This window comes from Chaetodon auriga, chromosome 20, assembly GCF_051107435.1.
Source record: "Chaetodon auriga isolate fChaAug3 chromosome 20, fChaAug3.hap1, whole genome shotgun sequence".
Classification (NCBI taxonomy): domain Eukaryota; kingdom Metazoa; phylum Chordata; class Actinopteri; order Chaetodontiformes; family Chaetodontidae; genus Chaetodon; species Chaetodon auriga.
This window is the reverse complement of record NC_135093.1, coordinates 3,670,698-3,695,698: the sequence shown is the minus strand read 5'-3', so window position 1 is coordinate 3,695,698 and position 25,001 is coordinate 3,670,698. Positions and strand designations below refer to the sequence as shown.

Sequence of the window (25,001 nt, the reverse complement as noted above, 5' to 3'; positions counted from 1 at the left end):
TTATTAAGACTTGAGAAAGGGGGCAGAAGGATGTGATTGGCAAAAAAAAAAAAAGACCAATAAATGAGATCTAAAATTAGGTAATAAGCTGAATGTTTAAAGTGTAATTTCTGATCTAGTAAAGCACATGAAATATAACCACTTGTTGGAGGCTCAGCTAAGAGAAACCATGAATCTGACTCCAAACTGTGTTCATATGGTTTATATTCACCAAAATCCACAAACAGCTGATCTGTAAAGCAGGGACTTATGGGTACTCATGAAAGGCTGCCCATTTTGTTATGAAACCCAGCCAAAAAGGGCGTTGGTGGGACTAATTTTAGGACCTTCCGAGCAGCACCTGAAGGCAGCACGCCACCCTCTCCTGCTGGCGCGTGTCACCGCCGTCCTCCTCCGTCCAGCTCCGTCTCCGGAGTGTCTGCCTGCCGATGGGGTGTGTCTGATGGAGATAGTGGTGGCGACAGGCAGCTGCGTCAAGTGAGCCGCAAACAGACACAGTGATACCGGAAGTTGAAGGATTTCAACTTACAAATAAAAGCCTGTCATTTCCTCTGCCAATGGGCAACAAGGAAAAACTGCCTGAAGATACTGGAATGGAAAACACGCTCTTCTTCTTCTTTCCTCTTCCTCTGACCTCATTTCCTGTGGAGTACCGCATGGTTCCTTATTAGACTCCATTGTCTTTTTTTCATAAATGTCATAAGACTCATCTCTCTTCTTTAGCTTTTCGATAGTCATCATGAAGACATGACTGGTATCAATTATTAGATGTGCAATGCACCTATTCTATTCCCTAATGATTGATTTTCATGCTTTTATCATCATATATCCATGTCAGAAAATGGTGAAAACCATTGATCAGCATTTCCCAAAGCCTGAGACGACGTCCTAAAATGTCTTGTTTTGTCCACAGCCTGAAGATTTTAGCTTTACTGTCATCGAGAAGAGAAGAATAAGAATATATTCACATTTAAGAGGCTGGAATTACTCTGATTAGTTGATTATCGAACTATTTGACAAGTAATTGATTGTTTGTTGCAGCTCTACTATCTATCTATCTATCTATCTATCTATCTATCTATCTATCTATCGAGCTAGCTATCTCTTTATTTTGAAAGTTTGGACCGGAACTCCACTATCACACTCCCGTCCTTTGACGTTGATGGGAAAAACAGTACAGCTCCCGCCTCACCAGACACCTTGTAGACGAGAAGACAGCGCGCGCACGATTCACGTGCGCAGGTAAAATGCAGCTGGATACTCGGACGAGGCTCACGAGTCTGGAGCTGCCTGGAATCTAACATCAGTTAGGGAGAAGGAGAAGGAGAGGAAGAAGCAGAAGAAGAAGAAGAGCCATGAAGAAACACCTGAGTCCCACCAAACAACAGCAGCAGCAGCCGCCGCCGCCGCCGCCGCCGGCTGACGTCCCGGCTCCAGGCGGCGAGGTGACCGTCCAACAACTCAACGAGCTGCTGTCCAACGGCAGCGGCTTCTACAGCCTCCCCACACAGCACTTCAACGAGGTCTTCCCCAGGATTTACATCGGCAACGCGTGAGTCATTTATCAGCTCATCACAGGCGCCGTTTCGGGCGGTGTGTGTCGGTGTTCGGCGCTGACAGGTAGGACAGGTTTTTCAACTCTTCATCCAGACGCGACGATGACAACAGTGTCGCATGCCGGCCAGCACGCGCGCAGGGCGGGCTTGCGTTCGGGACGCGGCGGCAGCCTGTTGTTGTCAACAAATGGTGTTCTTCGAAAGAGCAGCCCGTGCCCGCGTGCCTCAGCTGGACAGGTGGATGTTGTGTAACGGCGGAAAATAATCAGAATAATAGAATTTGGAGGCGTGATCGATTCTTGTTTCGGGTTAAGGAGGATAAACACGCCTGGATGGAGATGTGACGGATGCGCACAAAGAGCTGCCTTTTCCTCAATGAGCGCCTCCATCATCACAATCACTGCCGTGTAATCACGTCTCCATCGAGCCGCTCCCATCTCGAGCCGGGCTGCAGGGACTCCGCGAGCATCACCCCCACAACATGTTGGTTCTCATTCAGAAACCAGCTGAAAATTACATAAATAGATAAATTAATGAAAAAAGACGTGCGTCTCGTGCGTTCCTGCAGAGCAAACAGGCGCACGTGCGCTGTGCGTGGGAAGATGCTGTCAGTCACCTGCAGAGATGAGCTGAGGTGAGGCTGAACTTCACGTCCCGTTCAGACGCCTTCACGAGCCGCATTCACAGCGCGCGTGAAACCAGAGAGCAGAGGATGTACCTGTTGTTCTACCTGCAGCTCAAAGAAACTAAACTAATCGGCTGTTTTATTTGATTTTCATGCAAAAATGTCAAATATTACACCGTTCAGCTCCTCAGTTACGAGCATTTTCTGCTTCTTTCTTGCCACGAGGGCAGAATCACACAATTATCTTTATTATTATCAGTTATAATGAGTCTTAACACAATGAGAGAATGAAAGTTTTTGGACTTTTCTGGGGGGTTGAATAAACATTTAATTAAAATTTCCCAAAATATTAAGTCCTGACAGACATGAAACTCGATATAAACTAATTATTTTAAACACAGAGATCAATACCGTAGATAAGCAGATGCACATGGTGTGACCGCCATGATCCAACAAAACAAACTATTCTTGTTCATTTAAAATCTGAAGGACATTTCTCTCAGTTTTCTGTCTTTTTATGGACCAAAAAATTATTGAGAAAATAATGGGCAGATTAATCAATACCTCAAAGTGATCGTTAGCTGCAGCCACACTTCATTAAAATAGGACAGGATGTTGTTTTCGTGTAATCACATTATGAGACTAATGAATAGTTGCTACATGTGTAATTTTAAGAAAATCCGATTACAGCTGGAGCTAATGATTACTTTGATTATTGGTTCATCTGCCCTCATTAATCACAATTCAAAACCCAAAAACAATCAATTTACAATGATGTTAATGAAGAAAGCAGCAAATTCTCCTAATTGAGAAGCTGGAAACTCGACATTTTCGCCATTTTTGCTTGAAAAACTACTGAAATAATTACTGGATTGAATAAAAGAGCTGCAGATTCATTTTCTGTCAATCAGCTTTAAATCTGTTAATAATCTATCAGCTGGGAGTTTTTAATATAAACAACTAAATTTCCCCGCCATGGGATCAATAACGTTTTATCTCATCTTAAAGTTTAGATTTAAGGCTGCAGTTGACAATTATTTTCATTAATATTGATCACCAGATTCTTTATAAACCAGTAAATCATTTCGTTTATAAAAGGAGACGTCCTCAAATAAACCCAGAGTTCCTCAGTTTCCTGTCGCTTAAAGGAAAAGAGGAAATACTGACGATTTACAGGATTTAAGAGACATTTTTCCCTGAAAATTTAAAATACTGACTGCAGAGCTTCGAAGACTGAACACAAAAAGTCACTCAAATACACAAAACGTAGAATCTCATTATGGAATGTCATTTCTTTCCAGTTTCCTGTATGAAGCGGTGAAATGTGTCGAGCTCCCTCTCTCACACACACACACACACACACACACACACACGGTGTATGAACTGAATATGTATATGAAACCGGGCAGAGGCCGGACTGTAAATCCGTCGCTGCTGGTGACTCGATGTTATTGGCTTTGTGATGAACGTGCCGACTCTTCAGGAATTTACCGCTCGCTGTTCCAGGAAAGCTGCTTCTGGTATTTCCTGCACTGATGTGCCGATGGAGTGTGAGATGAACGACGTGGCTGCTTCACAAACAAATAACAAACAAACAACAGGCCTCATCAGCACACAGCAGAGTCCAAAAACTGCAGTTCCTCAAACGGCCACTTGAGGCTCAGTAGAGCCCCATATTAAAATGCTCGACTTTAAAGCAGAAAAACACGTTTACAGCCGGGTGCGAAAAACATTTTTGGTATTTATGGCTAATCTCACCGTTCATAACATCTGTGCGTGGGTGAATTTTGACATAACTCACTGGTTTGGATTATATTTAGGCTCAAAGTTACACATAATTATGGTGTAAACATGCAACATAAACAAACAGTCTTGATACAGTTCTGTTTATTTTAGTTTTGATAATGATACACATACAAAGGTGGACAATTACAGTGGAAAAACACATTTTCAACACCCTCTTGTGGACAAATGATGTAATTGGGTTAACACTTTCTTCATGGACTTCATTTTCTACAGATTAGCGCTGCGCTAATACAATCACATTTTTAACAAAATCAGTCTAATCTGATCCCTCCCTGATCAGGTTTCTGCTTTTGTTTGTGTTTTAGCACATTTAAATAAAACAAACTGTTGGATTTTGAGGAAACATGAGGAAAAACACCCCAAAGTAAAGCAGACGAGCCGCTTCTGAGTTCACAAATACTGAGCGAATTTAATCAAGTCACCCAGCAAAGTGATCTTACATCTGAAATATCCTAAATGGCACAAATAGAAGGTTTCAAGTGTCAGCACAGCAAAACAGGAAACACAATTTTCAAGTGTACTTTGCTGTGCTGTAAAGTCACAGAAGCTTCTGCCGAGCAGCTCTTAATCTCACTTTTATGGATTCATGGTGGAGGAGCGACTCCGGGACGCCCCTGAGAGAGGTGGTGTCTCCGTGCAGTCCATCATTTGGCTCCAGCCGCTGCCAGGAGAGCGGTGGAGGATACAAGCACATTACTGTACCTCAGCGCTACAACGAAATCAATCTGAATATGCCGACCCGCCCGACCAAGTCTCCAAACAGAGTGCTGGCACTCGCGGCCGATCAGCCGCCGGCCTGGAGGAGAGGCTGCGGACGCTCCGGCCTCTTTTGAGGAGGAGATTCTGATTTCTGATCTGACGCTCGCTGATTATGAAGAACAGATTCATTTTACCGTTAAAGTGTAAGATAGTGCAGATAAGAGGAAGGGCAGCGTCGTGTCATGTGATATGAGGCGGCTCAGGCAGGGCGAGGTGGTATTGATTGTTGATGAAAGCCTGCACCTTGTCCACTCTGTCCACCGCGGAGACCCACTAATCCTTTCTGCTGACGCGTCCTGTTTGTTGAACTCTGTTTAAACTCACATTGTGCCGTCGCTCAGATCCAAACAAGTCCACAGAGTATATGTCTGTATATATATGGTGCCGTTCACACACATATTCCATCACAGTTCATGTGGAAACGACGGGTTTGTCCTTGAAAACATTCATTAATGTCTCTTATCATGGGATCCTAAAGGGAATTGGGCCCATGACCCATTTTAGGCCCCGATCTATAGTTTAAAACTACTTTTTCAGGACAAAATTGGATCAAGGATTGTTCCTCTGGCACTCGTGAAAATACACTACAGCTCAGTTAATAAAGGACCAATCAGATTATTCTCATAACCTGTGATGTTTACTGACGGTTCAGCTGCTGATGAAGGACACAGGCTTCATCAGGACTGTGTGGGAGGGAGTGCTTTTGATTGACAGCTACGACGTCTGTCGCAACCAAATAAGCAAAACTGTCCAGAAAAACATGTTTATGTGAGACCCGTCACTCATAGCAAGATGCTGAAAGTCCTGACAAGTTTAACTCACAGCTTCACTTATGTGTTTTTATATAACATTAAATATTCATCACTAAATAAGCAACAGCTGAAGGTAAAACATCGTCCTGTAGTCGTCATCATGAAGACAGTAACTCTTCATCAGGACTGCGTGGGTCTGGTTTCATGAGGTTTGACTGACAGTTGCCTGCAGCTGTGGTCAGATTCCATTTTAAACGTTGCTAAATCCTGATTGGTGCACGGAACCGCGTAAGCTCCACCCACTTCATACCACTGAGAGAAACACAGAAGAAAAAGAAACCTAAAGTCAAATTCACACGTATGTTTTCGTTGGTGTGTCTTCACCTGAACGTAAGAATCGTTGTGTGTTCGTTACCTTAGAATGTTTCTACAGTAGCCCAGAGCGGACAAACCAAACTCATGCGTCTTTTTCCCACCATAGGGGCCTTCGTTTGTCTGCAGTCTGAAAACTCATAAACTAAATCCTGCACACTGGACCTTTAACTGTTCTATAAAAATACTTGTCGTATCACTCAGTGCTAGCGTACGTGTATGTTCTCCTCGGAGATACAACCAATCCTTGAACTCATGGAATTATCCAGAAGAGTTGAACAGAAACAGAAATCTGGGAGAGGGAAGGGAAACAACAGCACTCCAGTAATTCAATAGAGCTTTAAAATTGATCATCTGGTCCATGTTAACAGCCCCCAGCACTCTGATGAACCAGTCACTAAAATGTTCCCATCCTCTAAATGGATCATTTTCCGAACTCCGACCCTCGCGCTGCTCTCAGATCAGTCGCAGTCAGCACTATGAAACCGCCGTGTGCAGCTCAGGGACTCACTTAAGGTGTGGCTGTTTGCTTTGAGGAACTCTTTGGCTCTTTGTGAAGCTGCTCTTTAATAATGGATGTTGTGGGACTGCAGATCCCAGGGTGAGGAGGCTGGGACCGGCCAGGTAAATAGAACAGAGAGCCGCTGGCTGCAAACTCACTTGAACCTCCTGTGCCTCTGCATTGTGTTGTGTAGAAGTACAGTAAGTGATGAGAGTGCTGCTCACACACGCCAGCGCAGTCACTTCCTCCTGCGCACACACACACGCTGCGTGCTGCACGGAGGGTGCTCATGCTGTACGTGCACACAAGCTCATGTCTAAACATTTGCAGACATATTCTGAATAATCCTGCACAGATTTGCGTCCCCGCATCTGAAGGAGTCTCCGTCCTGCAGCTGACACGCGAGCAGATGGCCCGCTTCATCCCTCCTCCTGTAGCCGTAAAGCAAAATGGTGGCAGGGAGGATTTTTTATTAGTTCTTGCAGGCGGAGGCTTCGCAGCCGGCACCTCTAGGGAGCTGTCCAGGGTCACCTAGCCTCGCCTCGCCAGCCTCATATTGACTGTAAGCACACAGCGCTGTCAGGGTGAGCAGTTAGCATGAAGATTTATGAATGGTTGCTCTGGATAAAAGTGAAGCAAACACAGATGAGACACTTTGCTTTCATGGAATTTAAAACATTTCTCTGCTTTTTGCATTTCCAGGAAACTACAGCTTTGACATGATTCCAGTCATGTTCGTCTTTTATGAACGATTTTCTAGTTTTTTGATGCCTTTAAATAGTGAAAAAGCTGACAGATGTCGAGTTTTTTCTGCCTCTGTTAGCTGCAGAGCAACAGCACGGTGCAGCTTTTGTTGTCCCAACATAAATTCTGTGCAGCTAATTAGTGACACTAACTGTTCCATAAAACTAAAATAACATACAAGAGATGCATTTTATCCAGAATCAATGCCCAGAGCCTTTGGCCAGGTTGGACGGCAGCAGTGGATGCAGGCATTGAGCCAGGCAGGCCGAGCAGGAGCAGCCAAAACCCGGTGTCCCTTTGTTGTGCCGTTAGCTGTGTGGGCTCGTTTGCTGTGTGTAGGCCTAATATGCAGAGTTGTAGCTCTTACAATCAAAGCAGAGCAGCAGATTAATGGTTTGCTGGGGGTTGAATGGATGAAACTGGAGCTGGATGCAGAGATCGAGATGAATGGAGTCCTGCCTGGAAATGGTTGTGGCTCAAAGATGTAAAATTCTGGCTCTGCACGTCGTTTATACTCACTTTCCTTCTCTCTCCTGCTCACGTTCTTGTTTTTCTTCCCAGTCAGACTTCCTGCCTATTGTTTCTCCGTTTTAGAGCACCAGACTTTTCTCTGTACACAGCTTTTAGCGTTGTATAATCAGGCTTGCCAGCGTAATGTCACAGGAGTGTGTACATTTGTTCTAGCAGCTGTGGCTTTGAGGTCCAGTGGATATAAGGCCGATCTCTCCGGTACGCACGCTTGCTGTGCTCCATATGCTGCGCTACTTCCTGACTGATCTCTCTCATGACTGAATGATTCTACCATTCAAATGTGGCTGGAGATGATTTACAGCATGGTTAAACAAACAACGTGGACACCTTAACATGAGATTTTGGAGCCTGGCTGCTGGATTTTGCTCCCTTTGAGCCACAATAGCATTAATAAACACTGATGTGGGGCGATAAGCTCTGCAGTTGGCTTTCATCCCAGATGTGTTGGATGGGGCTGAGGTCCAGGTTCTCTCAGGTTCAAGTTATTCCACGCCAAACTGGGAAAGCTGTCTCTTTCTGGACCTGACTTTGTGCACGCACCGCCATGTTTAAACAGGAAATGACCAAACACAAACTAGTGGAAGCGCCCGGTTGTCTAAAATATCGGTGCGTGCTGTAGCATATCCTGTATTTGGGAGTAAACCATGAGAAACAGGCTCAGACCAAAAGTACACAGTGAAGGGGGGGGGGGGGGGCAGAGGAAAGGGGCAGCTGATGAACTCAGTGGATACTGCTGTGGCTTCACTACAAGGTAGCTGTATGAATAAAAGTGTGTAACTGGAATAAACCTGCTAATTCAGTGAAATAAAATTCCCTCCAGAAAATCCTGTTTGACGTGATTCATCCATCAATCATGCGTTAGTCTTTAAGAATGTTATTTATCAAGCGAAAACAGCCAAACATGCTCGAGTTCCAGCTTCTCAAATGTGAGGATTTGCAGGTGCGACTCAATTTTGTCACCGTTTGTCAAACAGTCCCTCGTTGTCAGAATAAGACTGTAAAATAAACCGTGCGCTCAGTCTGTCAGGTGTCATCATCAGCGCTGTGATTTGTCGAAGTTGTCTTGCTCTGCTGCTGTTCGCTCATCATTTTATGCTGTGAGAGAGCGAAATCTTTCACCATCAACAGGCACTCAAAGCTTTTACTGGTGTTCAAACTTTGGGTGCGAACTGCTCGTCACGGACATCAGCAGCTCTCTAAAGTGATTAAATGAGATCCTGATCCTGAATCTCATCCCGCCCTCCCAGGTTCGTGGCCCAGAATGCAATGCGTCTGCAGAAGCTTGGAGTGACGCACGTCCTCAACGTGGCCGAGGGCACCTCCTTCATGCACGTCAACACCAGTGCGGATTTCTACGCCGGCACGGGCATCACGTACCACGGCATCCAGGCCAACGACACCGAGCAGTTCAACCTCAGTGCCTTCTTTGAGGAGGGGGCTGATTTTATCGACAAGGCCCTCGCACACAATAACGGCAAAGGTGAGTCTATTTTGAGCTGTGAAATGTGAGATGTGTTGGCTGAGGGTACTGGGCTCAATGCTAAAAGCGGATATAATCAATATTTCTACACAAACGCTGGATCACCCGACTCTGCAGTTCCCCTCAGATCGACGGAGCATTTAGCGTCTTTCAGCTCAGTTTGTTTGTTTTTCTGCACTCTTCTGCTTTGCTTCACTCTCATCGCTCTCACAGCATCATTATCAGCTGCAGCAGGCAGATTTTCCTTTAACAAAAAACCCTCTGAACACTACCCGCTCAGCACCAAGCAGCTGGCAAAGTGGGCCACTAGCAGGCGAGCGTAGTGGAGAATTACCGCCAGAGAGCCAGATATGTTTCTCAGGAGTTGAGGTGGAGATGAAAAACAGGTGAGAGGTGAGTGAATATTGAGCTTACTTTGACCAGGTGACCACAAACACTAATCTAAATGAATGCTAATGTTGCGCCGTAACTGCTAGGTGTGTAAATAAGCAACTGTTTGCTAAAAGTTCACTATATCGACCTGAAGTGTGCACTTCTACAGTTTGACTTGTAAACACTGAAATTAGACAAATTTTCATGATGATATCAGCGTCAGTGCAGCCAAAATGAGCATAAACATTTTAAGATTTTTGCAGAAAATTTAATATCACGTATCAGTACATGCAAATGCACCTGAAAACCAAAGAGAACCGAGTTTATTTCTTAACAAAACCGCTCCAAGGCAAAGACCAGAGGAGTCTTTCTCACTTCAGCAGCTCCCACTTGAAAGTAATTTGTCTCCACAAGTCGAGACACGGAAACAAGCTCCTCTTGTTGCTTGTCCAACAAAAGATACAAGATTTAAGGCGTCTTTTAATGATTCGATCTCAACGCGCTTCGTCGCTGTGGGTCTTAAAGCGGAGACGGGAGGTAATGGGACGGCCCCGAGCATCTCTGGCTAAATCTGACACACTCCTGAGCCCTGCTCCATATTCCTTTATCAGATCGTGTCCCTGGACGTCAACATTGTCAAAATTTTCCATGCATGATACACCTGTAGCACCAGTCTGCCTAATTTGTTTGAGGCGATATGACACTTTTAGAGTAGGTAGCAGAATAACAGTAAAGAAACGATGTTTGAGAAATAGTCAAAATGCAGAAATCTCCAGGAAGTCTGAAATCAGCCTTTCGATTTACCTACAGTGTACAGTTCCAGGTCAGGTGTGCCGTGTTGGAAAGCTGAAGATTCAGATTAAAGAAACAATCAATCCCAGGAGGCCTCAGCCCTCCCCCACCTAAAAAAAGAACTCGTCCCCCAGCTCTCCCAAAGCTGCAGCTAAATTTAGTTAATTTGTCACTGCACATGAGGGATGTGTTTAATTAGCGTGCTGAACCCTGTGTTTTATGGCATGGATTTATTGTCAGCTTTGACACAGAAAAGCATTTAAACTTCCAGGCAGTTTGGCAAAAGGCGCGCCGACGCCGTGCTAAATCAGCTACTGTAAGGAGGACAGTGGAGGAGGAGGAGGAGAAGGGATGAAGGAGCAGAAAGAGGAGACTTTGTTTGACTTTGTGAATCATTTTCTCTGACACTTAGCGTCCTTTAGCTGCAAGCAAAAGGTCATAGGTCATGGATTTTAATGAGGAGCTGCATCGATGGATTTGCTCCTGTGTGTATGAAATGAACCAGCCATGAGGTCAATGTGTGTGTGTGCAGTAAGTGGTCGTGATTACATGCTTTCATCTAAATACTACAGGCGGAAACTATCTACAAAATTACCAGCACACTGCGCTAATCAATATTTTCTATATTGACAGTGGATCAATGTGGTGAAAGGTGTCGGTCTTTAACACACTCACAGCTCCACAGAGCCTCTTTAACGTCTCAGTTTCAGATACCTACAGCTGCCGTTTAAACCATAACTTACATGATCTAACAGCGCTCGGGCTCGTTTAGCCTGTGGCTACAATGACAACGCTCGCTAGCATGTATGGCTAACTAAAGCAAGCTAATGCTTAAACTGTGTGTCAGCTGGGAAGTCCATCTCCAAATGATGTCTCCATGCAACAAATTTTAAAATGTGAGCCCTGTAAAAGGGTCTTAAATATGTACTTGATGGCTGGGTGCATGATTGTAATGCTAAAAGACAGAGGCTAAAGCTACAAGCTAAGCATCCTCACCAGCTGTTGATTCATGCAATGTACACAAGGGAGCAGCATTGTTTGTGTATATCAGTGTATAGCTGGTTTGACCCAAAAGCAATAAAAGTGAAAAAGCTAATAACATACAGAGTGCCTTTGAACGCAACGCTTGGCTTCTCCTGTAGGTCGTAAGCCAGTTAGCCAAACATGCTAACATTTGCAGCTTATGTTAGAGCAGATGAAGACAAAGTTTAATCCTTTCCTCTCACGTTTGCTGTTGAGTTTTAGGTTTTTAAAAGACTACAAAAAAGACTCATGCGACACTGATTATCGAAATACTTCCACCTGCTGCTTCTCAGCATGGTTTTGCTTGCTGGCGTTCTCCCCCGTTTTTATTTATTAGCATGTTTTAGTGATGATCAATAGGGCGCACAACAGGTCCCCCTGCTGGACCACAAGACAAACTGCTGTAGATTGTGAATTTGAACATGTCAAAACAGTTTGAATATAGAATTTATTTTCCACATCTGTGCAAAAATATGAATGACAGCCCAACTAGTGAAAGAGTGATGGAGCGAGTGAAGATCGGACGTGTCTAACAAGAGCATACAGCAGAATCAACATTGATCTGTGGCAGGCAGGGTGATTAGGTATTGAAGAGGTCCTTTTATTGGCAGCGGCCTGCTCTGGGTGGAGTACAGAGGAGGAGTGGATAGAAGGAGATTATACAACAGAGGAGAGGAGGAGAGAGAGAGATGTCGGGGATAATAGTGGGAGAGGGACACAGAGGAGGTGTTGGGTTTCAAATAAAGTGCCGAGTCTGCAGATCCGACCTGAGCCCGGCACATCAGCTGCTCTGTGAACGTTGCCAAGTTAGATTCCTCACGGGGTTCTGGTTGTCAGTAATGAAAGTGTGAGTCTGATGGAGATAAATAGGTATACAGACATGAAAACACAGAGATGGAGATGATTCATGCCTTCTGTCCGCACACACATTCTTTGCAGGATGCGGGTTCGCTGTAGGATGCGGCTGCAGTGAAGATGATTGACTTTGCCGAGTCTGCAGCAGAGGTCAGGTCTTGTATTTGCATCTCCTGGCACAGAAGATGCTTCGCTCGGCAAGTTTGGGCGCAGCACATGTTCCCCAGCGACTCCGACTCCTTTTTGTTTTCTTTCTTAATTTGTTTCTTCTTTCTTACCTCATTTTTCTTCCTCCACTCCACAGTCTTGGACCAAAAAGACGCCATAAAACAGAAATCCTGTGTGTCTTCTTAACTTTTCTGGTCCTTTACAGACAGTGTGATATGAGTTCTGATCATGCTTCTCTCTGTTAGTTGTTCAGATATCTCTTGTCATGTCAGAAAGGGGTGACCCGCTAACCCTACCCAGCATATATAAAACAACACTCAACCGTTAGCTCGTAGCTCGTAGCTGTTAGCAAAGCACAAAAAGTTTGGTTACACCACCAAACAGCGTAAACAAAGTGAGCTAATGATGTGTTGATGCCGACAGCCATCTAAATTACATGTGTGTTATGATATCGCTCCTTATTTGTTAAGCCGTGGTCATATTTGAGCAATCCTCAGAAATCTGTTGCTAAAGTTTGATTGTGACTTAAATAGAAAAAACTATTAAAAACAATTTTTGTAAAATGTGTTTCTTCATCATTTGGTGCACCGTGCTGCACCGAATGTGTATTAAAAGCAGCTTTGCACCACATGTGACTCAACTTCTTGCTCTATTTCTCTGCTTGCACCCTGCAGGGAAGGTGTACGTACACTGCAGAGAAGGCTACAGCCGCTCGCCCACCATGGTCGTCGCTTACCTCATGCTGCGCCATAAAATGGATGCCCGGCTGGCGGTGGCCACCGTGAGGCATAAGAGAGAAATCGGTCCTAACGACGGCTTCCTTCGCCAACTGTGCCAACTTAACGAGAAGCTGGCAAAGGAGGGCAAGCTGAACGGGGAGGCGGGCAAACTAAAGACCAAGTGAGAGCAGGAGAGGGAACACGCGAAGAGACCCTCTGCCCTGTCTCCTCCCATCATGCCTTTCACAGGCTTCAGCTGCTCTCGGAGGCTGACCCCACCCAGACCAAACCAGCACCCATCTGACACACCAGGGGTATTCTGAAACACAAACATACATGCATTTATCTGTGTAGATGATTACTCCTCATGCACACACACACACACACACACACACACACACACACACACACAGACACACATGCTTTCTGATGCTCAGTTCACGTCCGTCACTGCTGCTCTGTGAGAGGACGTCTTATCGGTCCTCCGCCGGCGATCTCACATCCCGAATCCGAACATCCCCCTTTTCTAACTCCACGCCACACAGATGTGCAGATGTCTCGCTGCTAGCGCCCGACAGCTCTAAATTACCAGCGTTTTTCAGCCGAGCTACTCAAAGCATTCCTTCAACCCCCCCCCCAAGCTGAGACGCTGAAAACGTTGCCCTGATTTTTAAGACCTCCTTAAATAGTTGTATGAAATAGAAGATTATAGCACAATCATTCCATAGTTTTCCACTGCCGGGAATGTCCGTGATGTCTCCGCCAGCATCACCTCCTCGATATTAAAAAGCCGATGGCCACACATGACGCAGACGACTAACACAGAAAGTGAATCCCAAACATTCCATAAAACAGGAAAAAAACCTTCGTTTGCCCACTCAATCCTCAAAATCTTCTACCTGTATTTAATGCACAAACACACATTATTCACACTCTCGAATGCAAGCTGTAGCTCTGTGTAGCGTTTCAGTCGGCATCCTCCCTCTCCGGCCTCTAGTTTGACTGCAGGTAGCATTAAATTTGCCGGTCGACGCAGAGCAGCTGCATCCCCGAAGCCGCCAACAGCGACGGCAAAGGTCGAGCTCATTAAAAATAATGAGCTGCGCGGGTTGTTCACGCTGCCGCCGCGTTCAGCTGATTTGACGAATGTTCGTTAAAGATGAATGCTGTTTCTGTTTGTCACTGAGCTGCACACTGCAGATCTCCTCTCATTTCCAGTATTTCACCTCTAAACAGGCTTATTTACACATTCAGGTTCCCTCTGCGTCGGTCATTTGAAGTTGTTTTGTATGAAGGCAGCTGGAGGTGAGAACAGCTGCAGCTGACCTCCATCACCTGGTTAACATCCATCAGGTTTACGTTTGGTGAATATTCTCAATCTAGACACAATCTGCTGGTTCAGGTTGTGTGTTAAAGGCAAGAGGCAGAGCTTAGTGGGTAATTTTACACTGTTTGTAGTTTTAAGATCTGTGTGATTCCTGTAAGATCTGCTTTCAGTGAACAGACTTGCGGCGCATCTTCGCTGGACGTGTTTTTAATCGACAGAACAGCTTCAAATCCATTTCAGTCAGTGCAGCTGTCTGCACAGGCCGCCGCTCAGCTTCAGGTTCACTCTTCTGTTTATCTGGTCTGTTTTTTCATGTGTAACTGCATGTGTTGGGCCCCGTGCGCTGCCAAAGCGCTGGTGTCCTACGCTCAGTAGTGTTCCTGAATGCATCATCATGTCAACACAAGGAGCACTGAAGCTGCTGCTCCCGTGCAGACGCTGAACCTCAGCAGTTTAAATTCTCCTTTAATCTTCTCTGTCACACTGAACACACCGATGTTTTCAGGTCTTCTTGTGAAGATCTCCCCTCAACAGCAAGACAATTAATTGATTAGCTGATCAACAGATAATTAAGCTGCAGTTATTTTGGTAATCGATTAGTTATTTTTCAAGCAAAAATGCCAAATATTCACCAACCACAACTGATTTGATGCTTTTTTTGCATATATGATAATATATTATAGAAATAAATAACATGATTTAATACACATTTAATAGATTAAACCATTAATCGAAATTTTATTGTCAGCCCTGCACTGGTGTGCTGTGTGATTTAAAATGATCTCAGAGCAGATTTAAGGTGCCAGAAAGTAATTTTCTGACTTTTGCTGTTACTTTCCTGATCCACACTCAAACAACCTTTTCCAAAAAGAGGAAACCCGCAGGTTCGTGCGGACAGACGGCTAAAATGGACGGAAAAAGACTCATTTTCAAATTAGGTTTCACCAGTTTACCTTCGTCAAACTAGAGGCCAAACGCGTCGACGGGGACGGATGCCACCCGCTTTCAACAGAACGTTCCAGTCATCACGCCAGAGAGTTGACCACTGCCAATTCCCTGACAGCCACTCGACCAGGATCCAGTTCCACTGTTTCATCAACACAGTTTGTCAGAGGTCCATACACGACATGTCACCCGTCTCACTCCAAAGTGTGTGTGTCATCCAGGAATTTGTCACGCCGGGCTTTCTGCACACACAGGGTCGAACCGCAAAGCCTGTTTTGGTTCTGTGTACTAAAGCATTGCAATATATGTCAATACCCCATCAGATATATAGAATGTAACCACATCTAAATATGACTATTCAGGCTGTAGTTGTTACATATAGGCAGCAGTAGTTAAACAATACATTTTGAAAGTATTTATTACTGGGCATAATACTGTAAACTAGACCTAGTGCCAGGAAGGACGCTGATGGAGTGTTTTCAAAACCTGCACCAGGTCACTCCTCCACAGAGCTGCTTCTGAGACACATTCCCATGCAAGAAGTGTGTGTAGGCGGTTTGATGGAAAGTCAGAGCTGTTGAGCTGGATGAGCACCAGCGTGGCCTCAGCGTGCGTCCGTAGCTCAGACGCCGTGTCCCAAACGTCGGACCGCATCCTCCTCCTGAACGATCGGCCCGGGGCGTGTTAGCACGAGTCCGGGGGGGAACGTCGTCTCACTAGAGAGGAACATGGAAACTAGGTTGTCTCACCTCATTAATGGCACTATTTACTCCTCCTTTGATATATCTGTATACATATGAATATATACATGTATACTGTATATACATATTTAAGTGTTGACATATATGAATGTATGAGCAATGTGTCTATAACGTGTAGGTATCGTCAGTTTGTCTTAAGTCCTTATATATCATGTTATATTTGTATATGCTCCTCCATTCTTTCTGTTCCACAGTTGATTACATGTACATTCATATTCAAATATAATGTACATGTAAAATGTTGTGTGTGTAATTGTGATATTTCTCATCACAATTGTGCAGAAGTTGCTGATGATAGCAGGGTTCTTCCACGCTTAGCTGGAATACTGAGGCATGCTAATCGTCGTGTTTCTGAGTGTTTTTGTACAGTTTCCATGGTACTTTATTCATATGCAGCAAGATGCAGGTGGCAGCTTATCAGATGGATGTGGATTATCCTGCATGTGACCTTTCTGCGTTCATGTCACCACGTGCATCTCGTCCCATCGCCCGTTCATCGCTTCCTTTCTGGACAGGAGTTGGACGCTTTCTGTTAAGATCAGTATCTGGGTTTCTTCGGACGAGGGTGGACTGATTCTCCAGCTGCACTTTCCATTTCAATGCAATGTTTCGAGCTGCAGAGCGCTCCATGGAACGCTCAGCAGGCTGCAGACTCTCCACTAGGGGGAGCTGCTCAGTCATTGTTGGGCCAGGGGTCTGCAGCGTGAGGCCGGTCGTCCTTTTGCTCTCAGATTAGTTTCACAGAAAATAAAGACTTATTTTACTATAAGGAAAAAATACCAGTGTTTCAATGGTAACAAAAGCCTTAATTTACCCAGAATTCACTGCATATCAGCGCTCCTTCAGAGCAGTCAACTGCACAGATTTGTGCAGCAGATGAATACAGACGTTTATCTGACTGTTAGATCTAAGACATAGTCAGAGTCTTTATGAAGCTCCAGTTCTACACATGAGGACCTGCGCCACCTACAGGAAAAGGAAGCAATTTGAAATCACCACATCACCTTTGACTCAGGATATTCTGTTTATTTTCACTATTTCCTGAGGTTTTATAGTCCAAATGTTAATAGATTAGTCATGGAAATAGTCGTTAGGTCAATCAGTAATGGAAATAATTATCAAATTAGTTGCTTCCTCATACTGTGGTGTGATTTCAGCTTTACATAACTTGGAAGTAATTCAGTCAAATGTGAGTCTAACCACTGTGAAGATTTAAGGGTCACTGGTCAAGTTCTGCAGACTCCAATTTAAATAAATACAGCCAGAAGAGGCAGTTTTAGGCCATGTGTTTATACAGCGATCCGATCCAACATCCAACTTTTAAATAAAATCTTGAAACATGCATTGAAACGTCAAGTGTTGTTGTAGCCTCTGACTCATTATTGGCCAGGAAGACAAGTCAGAGGAGGGAATATTATCACGGGGAGTTAGAAACGAGGGCAAACTGTCTCAAAGTTTGCTGAGTGAGAACATGAACGCGGTTGTGATGTCTCTCCTGGGGGGCGTCACAAGGTTGCACTGATTCTGGCTCTCGGTGCTGGTTCATACGCAGGTTGTTCCTGTCCACTCCCGGCCCGTCATCTGGTCATCTCATACGCTTGAAAATGTTGCAGATCTGTAAAGCAATCTTCTTGCAAACACTGCTTCCCATTGTGGGATTCCTGAAGTGTCTGGCAAGATAAATCAGGTGCAGGCGGTCAAGTCTGAGACCATTTTCAGGTGTGACTTAGCACATGTGTCACGCTGGAGTTTCCCACCTCCTCATCCTGAACCCAAAACCCCCAACAGTGAAGCTTGCTGTGAGTCTACAGGCAGAGAACGGCTTTACCTCTGTGCCCATCTGTGCGCATCACACACCCAGACTGTCCGTGCCAAGTGACCATTTGTAAGTGTTTATGTTTCAGTCGTCTGCTCAGTACTGACCACACAAAAAGCAACAACTGACTCGACACAGCTGAGTTTTACAGAGCGTATATCTTTAAATTTGGATCAGTCCAGGATGAGGGTATATACCAGAGTTGGGGGCCTTGAGTCACATGACTTGAGGACTTGAGACTTGCTTGATTAACACTGATAAAAGGCTTCTTGACTTGAGACTTGACCTAGACCTGAGACATAAATGTGTGACGTTAGCAATGCTAAGCTAAAGCTATGTCGGGGGACTGGTTGCGGTTGTTTGAACACTGAACTTTGCGACCACGTTACTCATGACTAAACGGCTCCAGGTGTCAGGTCAGTCCTCTTTCTCTGTTGGTTTAAGCTCTTTAATCCTAATTAATTTGAATCATGTGGCCGCTCTGCTCCAATCATTCTGCTGCCCGTGTTGCTGCATGACTGCTGTCGTTTAACTGATTTAAACGTGGAAATCATCTGAATTGACTCCACTTGTGACTTGCTCGACTTACTTTATTCTCACACAGTAACTCACTGGAGACTTGCAGGTTAAGACTTGAGACTTGTTTGCGACCCACGCCCACATCTGGTCTGTCCTTTATAGCCTCAACTGTCTGCAACAACCTGCTTATTGATTGAGTCATCGAGGGTCTGATCAACACTCTGTGCTAGCCGAATTAGCCACCGTTTTCTGTCACCGTTTGGAGCCACAGTTTACAGGACAAAACTCTTACTTTTTGGGTGTGACAAAGTTTGCATAAAAGAAAGCGTCTATGACGGCTGCACCGCTGGCTTCCCGCTCTTTTATGCGTTGAGTAACAGATAAACACTGCCACCTGCTGTCCAACAAATCTAGTTCAAGTTCTTTTTAAAATCATAAATAACCACAAAGTCTGTTGTTTTCTTCCTAAATGTCAAACCCTGTAACGTCAAGATTAAGCAAACACGGTACCAGCATCATTTTGTGGGTTATACTCCAGGTACAGAACATCATGTGTTATCGAGAATGTCAAATGTGAAATGCCATTAATGTATATTGTTATATATCCTGAGTATGTAACACGCACTAAGGCAATTGTGAATTGCTGCATTTTACTGTCTTAACTGGCCTACTGTATAGATAGGACATTGTTTGATATTGGATCGAGTGAGTTGAAGTTGTAGATGAAACATAATTTATTTCTTTTCTCCTTCAAGTAATATTTTAAATTTGTCCGATTACCAGGACGTAAGTTTATTATGGGTTCATTCTTTTTGCTTTGCTAATAAAGAAGAAAGTATTTTGTACAGTAGGAAACTCTCAAAGGTTCCTGATTGTTACCTGCTTCTCCAGCTCAGCCATTAAGCTAAATACAGGATGTCGTGATCTGTGTTGTTTTTGGATGTAATGGTAGTCAGACCTGGAACAGACTCTGATTGTAATTCATCCGCAGTGCTTGTTGAAAACCACACGAGTGACCAGAGAGGAGAGGAGGCTTGTTAAATCACTCAGAGAGAGCCAGGTAGTCTTTTATCACAGAAAAGTACGTTAAATTGACTTTCCTTCAAATTTGCAGTCCCATGTGGCGAAGCTCCGCCATCTGCGCCGACGTAGGCAAAACGCTGACATGTTTAAACCGTCCGTGACTGACAGCTGATGTCTTACGTCATGGAAACTCATCTGGCTGAACTTCTGTGTCCATGACGCAGTAAACTCCATCCATCTGGTTCTCTCGAGAGCGTTCAAACAAACACCGGAAATTACTTGCAAATACCGTTTGGCCCAGGTGAGGTGCCGACACCACAGCCGTCATCGTCTCCCTCTTGCTCCCATCCTGATTACCGGCTTAAAGCAGGAGTTTTAGCACAAATGAGCCCACTGCCTGACTCCTCCTGGAGTCCGCTCCACAGTCTTGTCTCGTAGCTGCATTTCCGTTCATGTACACGTCACAGAGGACATCGCTGTGCTGTTGGATCGGCTGTCTATGGGTATATTCGCATCGGTCACCGCCACTGACATCTCAACAAACGCACCACAACAGTGACGACACAGCACCCCACCCAAAGCCTTACAGGAAAGACCGATTCTTTAGATTGTTTTTCAGTTTGAGTATCTCACTTCACAGCGCAGGAAGGGCCAGCCCCCTTACAGAACGAGACATTGTTGAAGTGCACTTGATTTTAAATTGCGATGTTATTTTTCTTACCTTGGAGAAGCCCCTTCTTTCTTATGTTTAAGAAATAAATGGCTGAGGTATTAACATCTGATCATGAGTGGCTTATTCTTTCAGACAGCTGACGTGTACTGTATGTTTACTCCGTCTGTGTTTTCCATTTCCTGTTCAGTGCTACACGGCATTCACACACACATTTGTACTTTAGTCTGTTTTTTTAATAGACATTAGAAGAGTTCCTCCTCAATAACAACACTGTTGCCAGGCACCAAAACATGAATAGTATAAACTTTGAACAGCAGCTCTGTCTGCTGTGGTATCCATTTTATTAATGTTAGCGAATGCAATTTAATCAGTTTTTTGAAGGAGGTTTAAAATGTAAAAATATCTGGAATCAAAGTATTTTCATGAAAAGATCATTAGTTTTAAAGGACTGGCTAGTGTCCTGCTTGAAGTCCAAAGTGACAGGAAGGTCACAGATGGGTAAAAAGGTAGTTTTCAGGAGCAGGAAACAGGAGTAAGGGAAAGGTGTGGCTTAGATAACGAGGAGCAGGTGTGCAGGGAGGAGCAAGTCAGGTGACAAAAGAAATCAAAAATCAGTTCATTCTGGTGGAATCAATCAGAGGATCCACTGAGGGAGATGGCATTAACCCACATGAATGTTCAGTTCTGGTGAACTTTGCTGGCTTTGATGGGACGGAGAACAGAGAGGCCAAAAAACGGGAAGCTATCGTAGCTAATTAGCTGTGTGCACCATCACCTTTTATTTACCCTCCTCTGTTGGAGCATGAACTGCTCCACAAAGGAGGAATCGTTTGCCGTGAGTTATGAGACAAGTTGATGCAAACATGCCGAATAAACTGTGAATTTATTGTCCCACTAGCTAATGAGCTAATAGCAAGCTCACTGAGCTAAAGGAAATGAGAGAGAGGAGATAATATAGACATCAGTTCCAGGAGCTAGCAAGCTAACAGTTAGCTTACTAGCGTTAGCTCAGAAAAACAAGCTTCCGGCCATGTTGTTGTTGGCTCAGCATATGTTTACTTGTACACCTTCATTCAAGATTAAATAACTTTAATCTACAGACATCTGATCAATATATTGAAATAATGACCTGTATAATATGGTTGCGTAAAAATAACAAAAGTCAAAATTCATTTCAAGTATGTGACTTTATCTCTGAACTGCTCACATCTTTCAAAGTGTCACTGAGGCCAGACACAGAGACGCATTTTCACCAGCAGGTGGAGGCAGATCCCTGTTCACACTCTCCAACGGAAACACAGCAACGAGCCACAAATGTCAAAAATAGATCCGCAGAGAGAGAAAGCATGAAAGTCAGGGGGGAAATGACATCAAGAGTGGGAACGAGATGACAGAGAGAACAAAAGGAAGCCTTCCAAGTCCGAGGCTCCATGTGTTGATGCAAATGCTATTTTATGTTTCACAAGACTGGACCGACACACCTGGGATGGACTCGTCACACAGCAGGGTCACTGAGGAGGCTCCGACCGAGTGGAGGTCCTCTCTCTACCTTCTGCACTGGTCTTTTCTCTCCACGCTCCCCTGCACAAGCAATTACTGCAGACCAGCTGTGTGGTCCCTTACGGGCCCCTGGAAACCAGGGACCTCCTCCCTGCTGCGGCTGAATTCATCGCAACAAGCAGAGAATTTCAATCAATGTAGAAGGAAAGGGGCCATTTCATTCCTGCTGAAGGAAAAAGATGGACAATCGAATCATTTGTTGTAGAAATAAAAATGAGACCGCTGCTTAAATGAGACCTGTTAGCCTTCATCCGTGACTCCACATCCAGGATGTCTGAGGGAGAAATGTGCCAGGTACAGCACCCACCAGGGAGAACCGGCTCAGGAAGTAGCTGGAGTAAAATGGAGGGATTACGTGTTGCAGCAGGTTATAGGTCCCTCTCTGCTGCTTATTTGAAGGAATCCAGGATGCTTTTTCCCCAAAATCTCATCAATAACAGCACCGGGCCCTGTGTGATGAAGTGCCATTTATTTCAGCTATGTGCAGCGGTGGTATGCGCAGCGTGGAAATGTTTATAGCCGAAGCCGGAATCAAAGCAGACGAGTTCCTGTGCTCAGTAACGGTGCGGTCACATGCGCTGGTGACACTTTAATTAGTGACTCAAAGGAAGGATGTTTAAATTCAAGATGGATTTGGTTTCGGGGTTGTTTTAGATGTTATTACATTTCAAATGAAAGTGAATTAAAAAGTCGTGTTTTAGCTGAAAACTTTTTCTGAAGGATGAATCACTGTCTCGTTCATACACCATCTCCCATGAGCTCAGAGCCACTCATCGTGTTTGAATAATCTGGGTGGAAGCTGGTGTTTGATACTTGTTTATGGGGGAAATGATTCATTGATGAGAAAGAGGATATCCAATCAGTTTTGGCCTTGATGAACTTGAATTTTTCTCCCATAATCTCACTAAATAAAGTTATCAGTCGCCTTTGAAACTTTTATTGCTCGTTGACTCATTTTATCCTCCGGCTGCGTGAACACCAGTGAGTTGATTCTCAAACTTCCAGAGTCACTTGCATTTTTCATTTCTTTCCTCCCATATGTTTGGGTTCATTAGACTACTTAAAATATGATTACAGTGCTTAAATACGCTGGCCTATAATTCTCCACAGCTTTTTTTTACTCATATGGGCCCTTCAGCTTTCATCTTCATCCTCAGTTTTAATGGCTATATCAAATAGAAAGCACATGATGCTCTCTTTAAGTCCACATCCTAATATCCCACATTCAAGTTCGGAGGATGGAGAGGGTGGAAAGGCAGCAGGGTGAGGAGGGAGACATGCACATCTGTGGTGCAGCGCTAATTATTGGGAAATATTGAGAACAAGGGAAAAGGGAGAAAGAGAGAATGAGCTTTGGAGCTGAGAGATCCTCAGATCCTCTTCCAAGTGCCTGTGCCCGTGGTAGTGTTGCTTGTTTAATCTCTGTCTCTCAAGTTTTACTGCACTTGCTGCGCTGCATGTTGATCCTGCGGGTCCAGTGTTTATGCATCGAACCCACACACAGATATGAAGATAAAGCTGCCATGTCAGGCCGGTGCTTTAGACTTTATATGTCTCGTCATGAACGCTTGATTTTAATACTGATGGAAAAATGCTTAATGGGAACCAGTTGATTGCTGTGTGAGGAACAATGTCATGACCTTATCCTTGAACCAAAACATCCTCGCGGAGAGCTGCTGGAGCTGCAGAGCGACACTGAATACTCGTGGAAAGCAGTCGGTGACGTTGTTGAAACACAGGCCTCGTTTTCGGCCTTAAAACAGGTTTTGCAGCCGCACTAATAGCAAAGGGCTGCACATTATCAACCCATTGTCACCAGAATATGTGACTGCGCAAGCACAGCCTCACAAAATTAAGTATTCCCCAAACCATTACCATGAAATATCTGTTCATTATGAGCATGCAAATACAATAAACTGAGTCTGCGGCCTTGCGATTGTTCCTGTCCTGTTACAGGAATCGTGTTTGACTGATGCATTTTATATAATCAGCTCCAGATGGGCTGTACCACTCAATTAGCATCACCTGCTCAAAGTTAACGGCCTCATATTCATAACACACTAACCACTCAGGCTTTATACTGTAGCAGTGTACACTTCATTAATAAGAGTGTTACTGGTTTTTTCTTCAAGGCATGGTTTCAGTGTTTTTCCAGAAAAACGTGTGTGTGTGTGTGTGTGTGCACCTTTTAAGGTTTCAGAGGAAGTGAGGCGACATCCTGTTCATGAGAAATCATACTTATAAACCTGAGCTGATTTTTGCTAAGTACACCTTATGCATTCTTACATCATGTTCAGTATTAGCATGCTGCGGCAGCACAAGCATCCACCCTGTTTATGTAGAAATGTGTCTCATGCCAGCGAAGCTTTTCTCCTTCAGCTGTACCATGACAGTGCTCCTATTCACAAAGCGTGCGATCATTTGTGTCCCAAACATGCTACGTGTGGTTACGCTACGTGAAAAGATGCAAGAAAGCAACATTTGTGCATAAAACAAAGGCTGGGCTTTCTCAGGAAGCTGCACAGTGGGTGGGCCTGGAACTGTCAGCAGGCTGCAGCACCTTCACGTGACGAGCTGAGGCACGACCTCTTTTAAAACCTCTGCTTTTAATTAGCCTTTACTGGATTAAATACAAGAGCGGCGGATTATTCTCACATGCTTGTTATCTTGTTTTATTAATCTTGTAAAAGAAAATCAAAGTTGTGAGTGACTCTCGGACCCCGAGAAGAACCGGCTCCGCACTCGAAGTGCCGGTATGAGTTCTCGTGTGCACGGCAGCTGAGCCTGTTTGTACTTTCATGCTTAATTAGCACACCTTGCAAAGTATTCTGGGAGATTTGGACAGTCAGGAGAATGTGGAGCTTTCAGGCTTATGTGGCACCAGATTTTTCATTCACCACCTTCATATATCACAGATCGCTTCTGCTGATATTTTCATAAGCTGGTGCTTTAGTGAGATTTTTTTTCCTGTAGCTTGCAAAAACACTTTTCAGTCACTTCTTGGCACCTGACCGTGTTATAAATGTATACTGTAACAAGCATACATTACAGCATGCATGAATGATGACTTGAGCTCTCTATAAATTGAAGTTAAAAGTTTAAATCTGACTCTAATTTACAGAGCTCTTACTGGAATAGTTCAACACTTTGGCAAGTGCACATATTTGCTTTGGTGCTGAGAGTGAAATAAGAAGATTGATAGCACTCTCATGTTTTTGCGTTAAGTATGAAGCCGGATCTGGGAGGCTGTTAGCTTAGCGTAGCATAAAGATTGAAAGCGGGGGGGCACAGCTAGCTTTGCTATGATCAAAAATATGCCTA

At 44.4% G+C, this 25,001-nt stretch overlaps 1 protein-coding gene across 1 annotated transcript; it reads left to right on the top strand.

Annotated features, from left to right (window-relative positions):
• The first annotated feature begins 1,158 nt into the window (after positions 1 to 1,158).
• Positions 1,159 to 20,229, top strand: dusp3a (dual specificity phosphatase 3a). The gene is made up of 3 exons (XM_076760010.1): positions 1,159 to 1,552; positions 8,895 to 9,127; positions 13,012 to 20,229. Exons 1-3 carry the CDS (start codon positions 1,356 to 1,358, stop codon positions 13,239 to 13,241), a joined length of 660 nt encoding a protein of 219 aa, XP_076616125.1. The 5' UTR covers positions 1,159 to 1,355; the 3' UTR covers positions 13,242 to 20,229.
• The last annotated feature ends 4,772 nt before the right edge of the window (positions 20,230 to 25,001 follow it).